The 14732-nt window shown below is 45.4% G+C and overlaps 1 protein-coding gene and 1 long non-coding RNA gene across 3 annotated transcripts in view; one reads left to right on the forward strand and one right to left on the reverse strand.

Moving 5' to 3' along the window:
- The window catches only part of NPLOC4 (NPL4 homolog, ubiquitin recognition factor), a 50147-nt gene extending 40384 nt beyond the window's left edge, over window positions 1–9763 (reverse strand). Inside the window, exons 1-2 of one of the 2 annotated variants that reach the window (XM_044938690.1) lie at window positions 9563–9763; window positions 5518–5598 (exon numbers count right to left, since the gene is read on the reverse strand). In XM_044938690.1, the coding sequence (XP_044794625.1) occupies window positions 5518–5598; window positions 9563–9757 (276 nt within the window). In that variant the 5' untranslated portion in view covers window positions 9758–9763. Of the gene's footprint in view, window positions 1–5517; window positions 5599–9375; window positions 9534–9562 lie in introns of those variants that run through there. The other variant, XM_006064202.3, reaches the window with a different exon arrangement.
- On the forward strand, window positions 9661–12186 carry LOC123332537. The gene is made up of 3 exons (XR_006549340.1): window positions 9661–9767; window positions 10179–10297; window positions 10398–12186. It is a non-coding gene; the product is annotated as an uncharacterized LOC123332537 (long non-coding RNA).
- Window positions 12187–14732: the final 2546 nt, after the last annotated feature.

Consider the following 14732-nt stretch of genomic DNA (forward strand, 5'->3'; position numbering starts at 1 on the left):
CTGGATGAGCTTATCATCAGAAAGGAAATGACAAAAACAAAATAAAAAAAAGTCAATTAAAGATGGGTTAATAGAGATTACAATCTACAGAGAGAGATTTGAAAGAATGAACAGAGCCTTAGGGAACCTCCGGAGCCATAGCAAATGATCCTCCAGAGAAGAGAATAAGGCTAGGACTGAAAAATACTTGAAGAAAGAATGGCCAAAACCCTCAAATTTGATGAAAAACATATGAGTTAACAAATCCAGGAAGTTCAGCAAAACCAAAATAGGATAAATAAAGAGAAAACTATGTCTGGGCACACTGTCATCACACCGCTAAAAACCGAAGATCAATGGAGAACAGAAGACAATGGAACAACATCTTTAAAGTGCTGAGGCAGGAATAAAAATCTGTCAACTCAGAATTCTCCATCTGGAGACAATACCCTTCAAATACAAGGGCAAAATGAAAACATTCTCAAGTTGACAAGATCCAAGAGCACCTGTTGCTGACAGCCTCCACCACAATAAATGCCAGAGGATGTTCTTCAGGCTGAACACCAGACAGAAACTCAGAAGCAGAGGACACACGAAGATAAGGACTCCAAATCACACAACAGGAAATCATCACAGAATCGCCAGGAGAATCCTGAGAGAGCAACAATGCTGGTCAGGAACAGGAGCAGGTACTTTCTTGGCAGTCCAGGGGTTAAGATTCCATGCTCCCAACGCAGAGGGCATGGGTTCAATTTCTGGTCGGGGCCTAAGATCCAGCATGCTGCGCGGTGTGGCCAAAGACAAAGAAACAGACAAGACTAAAGACTTTGACCTTTTTCTGAAACAGCGATAAACTGAAATTAACAAATTGTGGCATTTTATCTGTTCTGCAAAACCATACTGTTTTTCTATAGGCAGAGCACTGCAAGCTATTGCCAAGAATAAGAAAGAAGTCTTGCACCAGGAACATCGTTCTTGCATGAGTTAGGATAGCACCCCTGGGATGTCAGGCAACCTCTGAAGTGGTGCAGGGTATCATGTGGGCAGCCCTGTGGGCAGAGGGAAATCCCTATGACCACATGACTGAGATCTGTGCTTTCTATCAGGAAAGAGAGCAGCAGTATTTTCAAATACAACAGGCAGCAACATTACTTCACACATGCTGAATCCCACTTTTGGGAGATGCAGAAATATATATACTAGGTTCTATACGGTGTTCCTGTGAAAATAACTGCTTCTGTGAACTCTGAATTCTTTATCTAAAGATAAAGAAATCGAACACAAGGCATCATGCATTAAAAAAAAAAAAAAAAAAACAAAAAAAACTTAGCAGAGTCTTACAAGAGCACAGTTAAAATCTTAAAAACTGGGACTTTGCTGTCAGTCCAGTGGTTAAGACTCTGCCTTCCAACACAGAGGGCACAAGTCCCCAGTAGAAGAACTAAGATCCCACATGCCACGCAGTGCAGCCAGGAAAAAAAGCTTAAAAACTTCGTTTCACACCTGAGATAATCTTGATGTGTGACTACTGTAATAAAACCAGAAGCACGGTGCTGTGTAAGATGAGTACAAACGTTTATAATGGAAAGCAACAAAAGAGAATACATGGCATGATTTCATTTAAGTTCAAAAACAGCCAAAACTAAAATTTAGGGTTTAGGAAGGCATAGAGGTGGTCAAACACAGAAAAGTGGGGAAGCAGCTCCCATCAGGTCAGGAGAGGAGTGACAGGGTGAGGAGGTGGGAAGGCTGACCGACAGTTCCTGGAGGCTGGCACCGCCCCAACCCAGACCTGGGTATTTTCTTCATCATCAGTCTTTTTGACTGTTCACATTTTTCAAGCATCTCTTAGCAGGTACTTTAATTCACAGGTAAAAAAAAATGTATATTATAAAGAGAAAGGACAGAGTCACTTGCTGCTAAGAGGTCAGTTAAGAAAGGACTGAGGGAAATTTCCTGACAACCCAGCAGTTAGGATTCTGAGTTTTCATGGCTGAGGGTGCACATTTGATCCCTCGCTGGGGAACTAAGATCCCAGAAGCCACAAGGTGCAGCCAAAAAAAAAGGATAGAGGTAGGATCTGGGGTGACTCAGTAAGGGCCCTTTCAGGGAAGTGACAGCAGCAGAAGCAAACCCTTGGATCCTGGAGATGAGGAAAGACGATGCCAAGCAAGACAGCCAGAAGAACCTGTCCTGGAGGGGTTTATGGTCTAATGATTCACAGAGAAGGAAAGGATCCCGTAACTCAAGATTCTATGAGAGATTTTCATTGCAAGACGTCTCACTACACTTACAAAACCAATTTCCTTAGAGAGCATAATGCCACATACTAAATCAGGATCAAGGGTGTCAAGTGTGGGGATGGGAAGTTGGAGCCAACAAAGTTCAGTGGTTAACATACTTTTCAGGCAAGTCTGTGAGGCGAAAGGAAGGCCATTTCAAAGCCCACCTACAGGGCACAAATGCACAGCCAAATTATTAATTATCAAAAATCAGTATGAGTCCACTTATATGACAAACCTGGAGAGACAGAATGTAGGGTGGTTACCAGAGCTGAAGGGGAGGCGGGGAGAGGAAGTTTGTGTTTAATGGGAACAGAGTTTCAGTGTGGGAAGATGAAGAAATTCTGGAGATGGATGGTGGTGATGTATAACACTATGAATGTACTTAACGCTACTAAACTATACACTTCAACATGGTCTGCATGGCAAATTTTATGTTATTTTTCTTATCACAGTTAAAAAAAAAGATACAAATCTACATTTGTTGACATAGAGTCATGTCCATAACCTATTGTGAAGTGAAAAAAGCAGTTTACAAATGATCACAAGGTGAGATGTGAATTTCTCTAGAATGGGTGCATCTTCTGCCTGCAGGGCAGGAGGACTGACATATGGGTCACTGCCTGGACTCGTGTAACTTGTCACCCAGATAGCTAACCAACCATCAGCCCTCAACACTGCCATCAAACAATCCATTCAATGATCAATCAAGGACGAAAGAGGGATCTTGGTTGTTGAGACTTGTCGGTAAGGTGGAGAGCATCCTAGCACCAGCGCCTGAAACACAGGTGTTGATGGCTGGCTCACTGGTCTTCCTGACAGGGCAGACAGTGACCCCTTCAGGAAGACATAACATGGCCACGTGAATCAAAAAATGGTTCAGGAAGGTTGGACTCTGAATGTGAGGTCACAGGGAGAGCCTATTATCCAATTAATTTCAGTTGGATTTTCCTCTTTACCAATGCATAATACATGATTAAAATACATTATTTCCAAATCAGTCTTAAAAAAGCATTTACATATAAATTAAAATGCAGGCATGCCAGTTTTTGTTTCATTTTTTGTACTAAGTTGCTTCAGTCATGTCCAACTCTTTGCAACCCTACAGACTATAGACCACCAGGCTCCTCATGAGATTCTTCAGGCAAGAGTACCAGAGTAGGTTTGCCAATTCCTTCTCCATTTTTTTCTTTAGTGATCCATAAATGTTTCTCCTTAACCTCAGATATGAAATACAGCAGTAGTAGAGTATGCTCCTATTTTGGTGAAAGTACATGTACATGCATACACAGGAATGTGTGCGCACATATGCCTGCACAGGTGTACACATAAAGACATGCTACAGGAACAGTTATTTCTGGCTAGTAAAATTTTGAGTTATTATTATTGCTTCTTTATACTTCCTGTATTGTTCAAGGCTTTTATAATTAATCCATATTATTTGCATAATCAGAGGAAAGGATTTTCACTTGAGGGGAAACATCTCAGCATAATAAATGTTTGTTTTTGAGTATCCCCAAACAAATTTCTCCTAAGCAATGACTGCTGTGGCGATAATGGCTTCAGAAATTAGGTCAACACTAAACTGTACCTCCCTGACTCCACCCACATCCAGTGGCAGCTATTGTGTCCATATTCCCTATGCAAGGCAACAAGTAAATACCCAGAGGGAGCACTAGGATTTCAGGATACTTCTGAGGCAAATAAAAGTCAGAATAATCCTGTATTTTCAGGCTTCTTTTAAATCATTTGAATTTAACCCGTCCAACAACTCTATATTTGATGCCAAGCACAAAAACCTCAAGTTAAAAACAAAACCATATCTCTACATGGTTACTACAGATATAAGAAATTTTCATATAACAAAGACTCAGAAAAGTAAAGAACAACTGTAGGCAGTATTCTTAATCTTACGTTTATCCCCACAACTGTCCAAGCAATAGCCATTTAATGCTTCATCTTTGCTCAGACGATCTCTCAAGAACTCAAGCTTTTAGGGTATCCCAGCACCATTACCAGGAGTGAGCTGACAATGGTCAGCTGCTACTAAAAAAGCAAAGAGTAAAATATTAAAACGGAGTAGGAAAAGGCAACCCACTCCATTATTCTTGCCTGGAAAATTCCATGGCCGGCTACAGTCCATGGGGTCACAAACAGCTGGACATGACTGAGCAAGTAAGCACACATGCAGGATATTAAAAAGTCCTTGAAGACACAGAAATTCTCTTTTCTGCTGTCTACTGCACCTGGGTTTTCTTTCTTTTATTCTTGTAAATACGGTCACTTAAGCAGCACTGTTGGAATCAGAATAGAAACTACTTTTCAGAAACCAAACTTCTCAGGTAAGTGCTATGACTTCCTTAACAGATCACAGTGTAATCCTCAGCAAATCTCCTTATTCTCTGGACTTCCAATTTCCATCTTTGTGAAAACAAAAAGATCAGACTACCTGACACTGAAAATTCCCTCTGGCTTTAACAGTCTGTGACCATTTTTTTTTTTTTTTTTTGCTTATAAAAAGTGACTTTTTAAATCATTATAAAAGTTAATAGCTATCTACAACAAATTCAAATAATAAAGAATGTATAAAATAGAGGTTGGCAAATTTTCTCTGTAAAGAGCCAGGCAGTAAATATATTCAGCTTTCAGGCCATACAATCTGTCACAACTACTCAGCTCTGCCCCTGGAGCTCAAAAGCAGCCAGATAGTACATAAGCCAAAGAGTGCGGCTGAGTTCCAATGAAAATAGGCGGCGAGCCATGAACCATGCTCTGCCGACCTCTAGAACGAAGCATCAAGCAAAAGCCACTCTCCTTCCTTTGGCCTCCTCTTCCAGAGCTACCCCTTTTAGGTCTGGCTTATGCTCTTTAAACCACATTCTCACATCACAGATTTGTATATGGAGCTTATTTAATTTTTTAAGAAGAAAGTGGGATCATTCTATACATGTTAATAATTCCCCTTTGCTGAAGAACGATTCAAGTTCTTCACTCTCTGATTTTTCACTCACAAATATTTCTCCTATGAAATCCTTTTACACTGACCTTTGGGCCCTTGGTCCTGCAATGGTAAGCAGTGGTCAGCTGTGACACATCTGATCCTGTATCAGTCCCACCAATCATGACAGAGAAAACCAATGCAAGAGACTAAACTTGGGAGTGGAGAGGAATCAAGAAAATGAGGGAAAGAGAAAAGGTACAGACTAGGAAGGGAACAGTGGAGGATGAAGAAAGGTCAATACCCAGCCACAGGTACCTTTTTCAAAAATGTTGCAGCCGTTTCTCTCTTTGTTGCCGTGATCCGCTTCACCCCATCTGGGGACTGGACACGTATTATCTATGGTAAATGAAACAAGGTGGTTACTGTGCAGACTTGGAAGGTTCTGACCTATTACTGAAACTAACATCTGCAGTCTCTTGGCATATGAGTCACTGAAACTTAGAGAGTCAAACTTCACCTTTCCCCTTGCATATTGTAACCCAATGTTTCTAGAAGATGAAGCAGAGGTCTGAGAGTCATCAGCACAGGGGAGGACATCCTAAGAGGGCTGCCCTAATAGTCAACTCGTATCATTTCACTCAGAAAAATACAGCTTCAATTTTTTTTTAATTTATTTGGCCATGCCACATGGCTTGTGGAATTTTAGTTCCCCAACCAGGGCTTGAACCCACACCCTCAGCAGTAAAAATGGGAAGTCCCAACCTCTGGACCACCAGGGAATTCCTACAACCTCAACTTTTAACCATTGTTTATAAAGAATATATCTGAAAGATCAACATTTTTCTCTTCAGGTTTACACAAATATATTTTTTTTATCAGCAGGAAAAAAAAACAAGAATCATGAACAACTGAGTTGTTTAAAAAAACATTTTTGTTCCCAGATCCATACAGATTACTTTTAAAACATCACAGAATTCCACGTGGAACTCCCTAGCAGACTATCAAGGGTTAGGACCCCCAGTGAAAGCCAAGGGCACAGGTTCGATCCTTGGTTAGAAACCAAGATCCCCCCAAGCCATGAGGCCAAAATAGAAAAAAAACTAAAAACATTAAAGGATTGTAGGAAATCTAATTTGTTATTTACTTTCAATAAAAAGAATAAAAGAAAAGAAATAAGATGTTTAATACCATGGTAAAATTTGTCAGGGTTTTAAATATATGTATTTTCATGGCTAGCCATGAAATGGTTGTCAGGTCTGGAAGACAGCTGGACAGAGCAGCACTTTCTGGACTTGATTTTCACCCTGATAGAAGCCCAGTGAAGGTGAGCTGCTATGTCCAGGCCAACCATCCGAGGTTTTGCCTCAATGGGGAGCATGAAAAGGCATGCCCTGCCACCAGCAAGACAGAGGATGTTCCAACCACCTGAGGGATGGGAGGAGCCACGAACAGAATGTGCCAGAAAGTACTCATGTTCTTCCTCTCAGCAACACTGCACTGTATATTGTATTCAAAACAACACTATACAGATGAGAATGTCATAAGCAACTGTTTTTGAAAGGCTTTCATTGATACAGGACAAAATGCCACAATGGCTTTCGATCTGGTCTATTTTATCAAACAAATTAAGAATATTGTAGGGACTTCCCTGGTGGTTCAGTGGCTAAGACTTTGGGTCCCAATGTAGGGTGCTGGCGTTCGATCCCTGGTCAGGGGACTAGATCCCACATGCCACAACTAAGATTCTGTGCAGCCAAATAAACAAATATTCTTTAAATAATAATAATTTAGATTTTCCTAAAATTATTCCTACATTTCCTAAAAAATAGCTTGTCTCTGTCTTTCTCTGTTTTGGTTTTTTCGGTCATACCTCTCAGCATGCAGAACTTTCCCAACCAGGCATCAAACCCCTACCCCCTGCAGGGGAAGCAAGGAGTCCTGTCTCAACTACTGGACTACCAAGGAAGTCCTTTCTCATTTTCTAGTAACATATGTGTGTGTGTGTGTGTGTGTGTGTGTGTGTGTGTGTGTTCTCATTTTCTAGTAGTGTGTGTGTGTGTGTGTGTGTATTCAGTCGTGTCGGACTCTGCAACCCCATGAACTGTAACCCGCCAGGCTCCTCTGTTTATGCAATTTTTCAGGCAAGAATACCGGAGCGGGTTGCCATTTCCTACTCCAGGGGATCTTCCTGACCCAGAGATCGAATAACTTTTGCTTAACTGAAACGGTTTCCGCCCCATGTTGTATTCAATTTTAAGATTTTGTTCTGAATAGTCCTTATGAAATCCCAATTGTTAAGAGTGTATTTTCTTTATTTTTGCTTCTCAATAACATCTGTTTAACTTTCTCACTCATCTGTGTGTACCACAAACAAAAAGTCTTTTGACTTTTGATTTCTAGTATACTCTAGATTCAAGATCTAGAAAAATGTTTTAATACACAGCCTGGACATGAGGTAACATCCCACTTATTTGTTTCTGCAATCTGTCTCCAATACTGAGGCAGGTTAAGCAGTCAAGAGCCCTGCTTCTCTTTGAGGGATGTAGTGACTGCGGCTTTTAATGTTCACTTAGGACCAACAGCATGACACTCTACTCCTTGAGGAGTTAAAGGTCAGGATTACATGTTTCTGGAGAGTTTCAAAGCTTAAGAAGTTATTCTACTTGTTCGTTTACAACAAGACACAGAAGTCGAGATTTCCAAGCTAAGCTCAGTATTTAACTCCGAAAGACAAACATAACTTATACTGAGGGAAGTTATGGCCTGGCCTCTGACACAGGCTATAAAGTAAAATACACAAGAAAAGACAAACCAGGCAACAGAGACACATTAACTTCTTGGCAACCTAGGTCTCCCTATTTATGAGAAAGTGAGCCCAGAATACTTCTTGGGGGAGTCAAAGAATTAGAAAGATAAAAATCAAGTTTTTACACAAAAAATTTTAGAAGACTTCTTCTAAATAAGTAAATAAACTTTTGAAATAAATTTCAGAATGATCTGTTTCAATTCCTCACAATGTGAGAAATTCTGCAAGAGATCCATGCTATCCACTACAGCTTTGCCTTATACACAGACACAAAAGTGGCTTTCTCTGAAACAACTCACTTATCCACAAGTATTTCAATTCAGTGAAAAATACTACAGTCAAGAGAAAGTTTGGAAGCATATTTGAGTGCTAACTCTTAACCTATTTCTAGGATGAGTTACCAAGAATTGGTGGTAGTCTTATTTTAAAACGAGTTAGTTGCTCATTTCTTTTGGGCCATTTATTCCCTCTGCTCATCTCTAGGCTGGGAAACGGGGAGAAGGAGCCAGGGCCCCTGAATAGAGAGCAGAGCTAGGACTCACTAGAGGAAAAGTCTAAAGGTCCCAGAGCTGGAGGTTCCTGCAGACCTGACCATCCAGAGAGAATGCGTGCTATTCCAACACCTGGCAAAACTGTTTGAGGCCCTCCCAAGGCCAAGTTTTGAACATGACTTGCCACCCCACACTGCTTTTGCTTCCCCCAGTAAATTCCAAGTGGTCCTTAAAGTTAACCAAAAAATTCTTCTGTTCAGCTGGTCTGTTGGGTTTTTTTCCGGCTACACTGACTTCTGAGAGGAACTTTTCTCAAGTTAAGAGACGGCCAGTTTTTTTCTGATTTTCACTTAAAAAAAAAAAAAAAACTTTAAGGGGACGTGTGTTAATCTCTAACTTCGGGTACAAAATGAGATCTAACATCCCTTTACAGACAGGTAGCTGTCAAGGTCTCCTTGCCATCCGCCAGTCCACCGTCTCCCTTCTTCGCAGCTTCCTCTAGCGGGGAGGGGGTCCCCATTTGTAGAAAACGCTTTTAGTGACCTGTGAGAAGGCACTCACTGGGGCGACGGCAGGAGGCAGGAAAGACGGACAGGAGACGAGGAGGGGTCTTAGCCCCCGGCAACCCGGAGCCCCTCTTCTAGGCGCGCCCGGCGAGACCCCACGACCAGGAATAGAGCGGCCGGCACAGCCCACACCCTCAGACCGCCCGGCCTCCCACTCCAGCCGGGGACGGGAGGAGCTGAGAGGAGGTCGGGAGCCCAGCCGGCTGGCCGGCCCAGGAGGAGGAGGGCGGGCCGCTGCGCCTCTCCGCAGGCCGCGCCGGCAAATATGCTGCCTCATCCCAGCGCCCTCCCGCCCGGCCGCCCCACTCACGATGCTCTCGGCCATGGTGGCCGCTCCCGTGTCCGGGCTCGGGCCCCGGGCTGCCGCCGCCTGCCGCCCCACGGGCCTCGCAGCCCCGACCCCGGCCTCAGCCCCGGCCCCGGCCTCCCGCCGCCGCCGCCACCGCCGCTCCAGCTTCGCCGCCCGGCCGCCACCGCCGCGACGTCCTGTGCCTCACCCGACGCGCTCCCCCCGGCCGCGAGGCCGCGCAACCAGGTTCCGGCCCCGCAATCAGGTTCCGGCCCCACCAACGGCCCGCGCCTGCGCAGGGCGGCCCCGCGCTGGGGTCTGCGTGGAGGGGCGCCCCCAGCTGACCATGCGGTGGAGAGACACTGCGCTGCAGCCCAGATGGAAGTATCGGAGCGCATCTCATCCACCGACAGGTGGGCTCGAACTGGGCGCCTTGCTGGTCACACGGAAATTCTATTCTAAGTGTGTTCGGGAGGTCTTTGGGGAGGTGAGAGTGGAGGAAGCATGCGCTGTGTAACATTGTAGGATTCTTCTAGAAACTGAATAGAGAATAGTGCAGGAGGAGAATCAGGGAGACCCTTGGGGAGACTGAGGCTTTATTTAGTTCAGAGGGCAGAACACAGTGGCCATGAGGGGGCTGGACGCGGGACAAACGTTGGGGGAACAGTTGATAGGGTTGCTCCTATCAAGGGGCAAGGTGTGTGGTTTTTATCCTGCTGACACACATCCTGCTTTCTCACCCTGTCCTGCTCTTCTTGTACAAGACGGCCTCTTTTTGCTTCTCATACAGTATGCTTCTCATACTGACTGCATCCCTCACACAGAAGGACAAAACTGCGTCCTGGTGGTGACGTCTCCTGGTGTGGTCACGTCCAAGCATTGACAGACATGCTGTTCTCCTTTACACCGTTTGCCTTTTAATCTCCGTTGTGTGACTGTGAAGGTATTACATTAACGTTTTAAAGTTGTATTAGTAGTTATATTTCTGGGGCTGCCATGACAAAATACCACAGACTGAGTGGCTTAAACTTATTTTCTCACAGTTCTGGAGGCCGGAAGTTGGAGATCAGGCTTGGTTTCTTCTGCTGCCGCTCTCCGGGGCTTGTAGATGGCCGTCTTCGTCCTGTGTCTTCCCCCTGTGCAAGTGCATCCCTGGTGTCTCTCTGTGTCCCAGTTTCCTTTTCTTATAAGGACATTAGAGGACGGCCCGCCTTAATGGCCTGATTTTAAGTTAACTACCTCTTTAAAGGCCTTACCTTCAAAGTCTCATTCTAAGGCCCTGGGGTTTGGACTTCAACACAGAAATTTGGAGGGGGACACAGTTCAGCCCATAAAAGTGGGGGTGACTACACTTTCATCCAAAGGCTACCCAATATCAGAACAGGGCTGAGATGGAGCCAGAGAGGTGACAGCCATCTTCCTGAGAGCCTGCTTTGAAGCCTGATGCAGTAACTGATGAGGCCGGACGTGTCCTCCTTGAGGAAGAGACGAGCCACGGTCTGGCTACACCGAACCTGACCTCCAGCTCCCGTCCTATCCCTGACCTTCTGCCCGTAGCACAGCAGCCTGAGTGGTCCTTTTGTCAAATTGGATGCACCTTACTCAACACCTGTCATCTCCTCATCTCACTTGGAGAAAAATTTGAAGACAGCCATCCTTCAGACTTTCCAGGCTTGTTCCCACCTAAGGTACTACATGTGCCCGAAACGCTCTTCCTGCACGTCAGCCTGGCGTGTGCCGAAGGCACTGCCCAGACCCCCACTCAGGACCAAAGCTGCTGGCAGCGCTGGCTGAGCTCCCCTTTGGGGACTTAGCTTACTCCAGATCACAGTCCCGTCCCCCAGGCAGCTCATGCCCAATAACAGCAATGGTTAGCAAGGCCCACCCCCATGTCTCGGTCTGGTACAATTCTGCAGGCCATCCCAGCTGCGAGGATCCCTGAGGCCTTTATTGGGATTGTCTGATTGCTCACCTTCTCCCTCCGCCTGTGCCATGCTGCTTCCATTGCAGGTCTGGATCCTGAGACACTCCTGGGTGACCTTCCTAAAGTCATCCTCACAGGGGCCTTGTCCCAAGAAAATCTATGAGGCTCGTTCCCTCTCTTCCTTCAGGTTCTTCTCAGTCCTCTTGTTCTTTTCTTTTCCTTTTTTTAAAATTTTTAAAATATTTATTTATTTATTTGGCTGTACGGAGCCTTAGTTGCAGTACCAGGGGTATTAGATCCTGGCATGCCAGGATCTTTAGTTGCAGCATGTAAACTCTTTACTTGTGACATGTGAAATCTAGTTCCCTGACCAGAGATCGGACCTGGGCCCCCTGCATTGGGAGCACAGAGTCTTAGCCTCTTGACCTCCAGGGAAGTCCCTCTTTTCTTTTTTTAAATTGAGATGACATTCACAGAACATACAGTTAACCATTCTAAAGGGGAAAACTCACTGTCCTTTAGTGCATTCCCGATGTTGAACAATCACCTTCTCTATCTAGTCCTAAAGTTTTCATCAACCCCTGAAGGAAACCGCCCACTCATTCAGCCGTGGCTGCCGTTTCCCCCTTCCCCAACCACTGGCAACCACTAACCTACCTTCTGTCCCTATGGCTTTACCTATTCTACAAGTGGAATCACATAATATGTGGACTTTTGTGTCTGACTTCTTTCACTGAGCATCATGCTTTCAAGGTTCATCCGTATTGTAGCCTGTGTTAGAGCTTCTTTCTATTTTATGGCTGAGTATGGTAGGCTTCCTGGTGGCTCAGTGGTAAAGAATCTGCCTGCAGTGCAGGAGCTGCAGGAGATACTGGTTTGATCACTGTCTTGGGAAGATCTCCTGGAGGAGGGCTTGGCAACCCACTCCAGTATTCTTGCTGGAGAATCCTATGGACAGAGAAGCCTGGTGAGCTATAGTCCATCAGGTCACAAAGAGTCAGACATGACTGAAGCAACTAAACACACGTGCACACATATTCCATGGCATGTATGGAGCACATTTTGTTTGTCCATTCTTCATTGATGGACACCTGCGTTGTGTCCATCTTTTGGCTGCTATGATCCTGTATATCTATGTATTAGTTTGAGTCCCTGTTTTCAATACTTCTGGGTGTATACCTAGGAACCAGAGCCTTACAGTGAGGCCTTCCTGATCACCTTATATAAGACAACATCACCACTATTTCCTTTCCTTGCTTCATGACACTCGTGACCATATAAAAGAGCACATATTTGCTTGTTTCTCCACATACTGTCTGACTTCCCCTGTACTTGAATGCAAGCACCTAATGATGGGGGATCATCAACTTTCATCACTCTATACTGCAGGGCTCTGCACTGCAGACCAGTCCCTGACAGAGAATAAACTCTGTGTCAGTCATTTGTGCTCACAATGCTGCTGTGTAATGAACCCTCCCAAAATTCAGTGGCTTAACACTCAGCTGGCCCTCTGCCCAAGTTTAGGCTGGGCTCCAAGGAGTAGTTATTATGGGAGCCCCTAGTGAGGAACCTGAAGCAAAAACACAGATGGGAGCCTCCCTGGTGGCTCAGTGGTAAAGAATCCACCTGCCAATGCAGGAGACATAGGTTTGATCTCTGGTGTGGGAAGATCCCCTATGCCGAGGAGCAACTAAGCCCATGTGCCACAACTCTTGAGCCTGTGCTCTGGAGCCTGAGAGCCACAACTACTGAGCCCACATGCCACAACTTCTGTGCTCTAGAGCCTGGGAGCCACAGCTTCTGAAGCCCATGTGTCCTAGACCCGTGCTCCTGTGCAACAAGAGAAAGTGAAAGTCGCTCAGTCCTGCCCGACTCTTTATGACTCCATGGACTATACAGTCCATGGAATTCTCCAAACCAGGATACTGGAGTGGGTAGCCTTTCCCTTCTCCAGGGGATCTTCCCAACCCAGGGATCGAACCCAGTTCTCCTGCATTGCAGGCGAATTCTTTACCAGCTGAGCCACCAGGGAAGCCCAAGAATACTTGAGTGGGTAGCCTATCCCTTCTCCAGGAGATCTTCCTGATCCAGGAATCAAACCGGGGTCTCCTGCATTGCAGGTGGATTCTTTACCAACTGAGCTATCAGGGAAGCCCGTGCAACAAGAGAAGCCACTGCAAAGAGAAGCCTGCATACCACAACTAGAGAGTAGCCCTTGCTTGCTGCAACTAGAGTAAAGCCCACACAGCAACAAACACCCAGAGCAACCAAGTATAAATAAAGTATGTGTGTGTGTGTGTGTATATATATATATATATATGTATATTTTAAAGGACAAGATAAAGCAAATAAAAATAAAAAGTGCTCCCTGGGCCATACTAGTCTGGAATTGGACACCAGGAAGAGATTTCAGGGGATGGCATAGGTCAGGGACCATCCGTGCCAGGCTGATCAGGGCCCAGCAAGCAGCCCATGTGTCTGGATTGTAAAGTGGTGAGTAAGGAAGGAAAAGAGATGGGCTAAAACATCAAACAGCAGAAGCTGAGAAAAGGAGTGGGGAGGATGATGGAGACAGGACAGGGCACACAAACCCCCCAGAGACCACCCTTTCTCCTGCCATGCAAATGTGTTTGCAGAGGGGTCCTGGCAGCCTCTGTTTTCCACGGTCTCAGGGCTCTAGCAGCCAACAGCAGTATCCACACACATCATAGTCTCATGCAGTCCATAAGCTGGACTCAGGAGTTGTGGAGGTTCATGCCCAGGGTCTTGCAGAGTTGGTGGGGGTAGGGTCCTGCTCTGAGCCAGTCTTCCCACTGCATCCAAGCAAGGCAGGCAGGGTGAGAAGGCAGATGATGCAGGCTCAGGGAGCCTGGAGCACACCTCTGTCTGTTCTGTGCTGTATGGTCAGGGTCCTTCCGAGCTCTAGGGCCCAATAGTGACCTTGACAAAGTCCTGCTGCTGAGAAACTCAGAGGGTGAGGGATGCCGGGTACCTTAAAACCAAGAAGGATATAATTTACCCAGTGACATGTGAAAATAAAAAGGCACTTCAAATATACATACATACATTTGTATATAATTATGGGCTTCCCTGGTGACTCAAACGGTAAAAAATCTGCCTGGGATGCAGGAGACTGGACTTTAATCCCTGGGTCGGGAGGATTTCCTGGAGAAGGGAAAGGCTGTGCATTCTAGTAGTCTTGCCTGGAGAATTCCATGAACAAAGGAGCCTGCCGGGCTACAGTCCATGGGGCCACAAAGAGTCAGATACAACTGAAGCAACTAGGCACACAACACACGTAATTATATGTATATATTTATATATGGGGAGAAGGCAATGGCACCTCACTCCAGTCCTCTTGCCTGGGAAGTCCCATGGACAGAGGAGCCTGATGGGCTGCAGTCCATGGGGTTGCTAAGAGTTGGACATGACTGAGCGACTTCACTTTCACTTT

Source organism: Bubalus bubalis, chromosome 3 (genome assembly GCF_019923935.1).
Source record: "Bubalus bubalis isolate 160015118507 breed Murrah chromosome 3, NDDB_SH_1, whole genome shotgun sequence".
In the NCBI taxonomy this organism is placed as follows: Eukaryota; Metazoa; Chordata; class Mammalia; order Artiodactyla; family Bovidae; genus Bubalus; species Bubalus bubalis.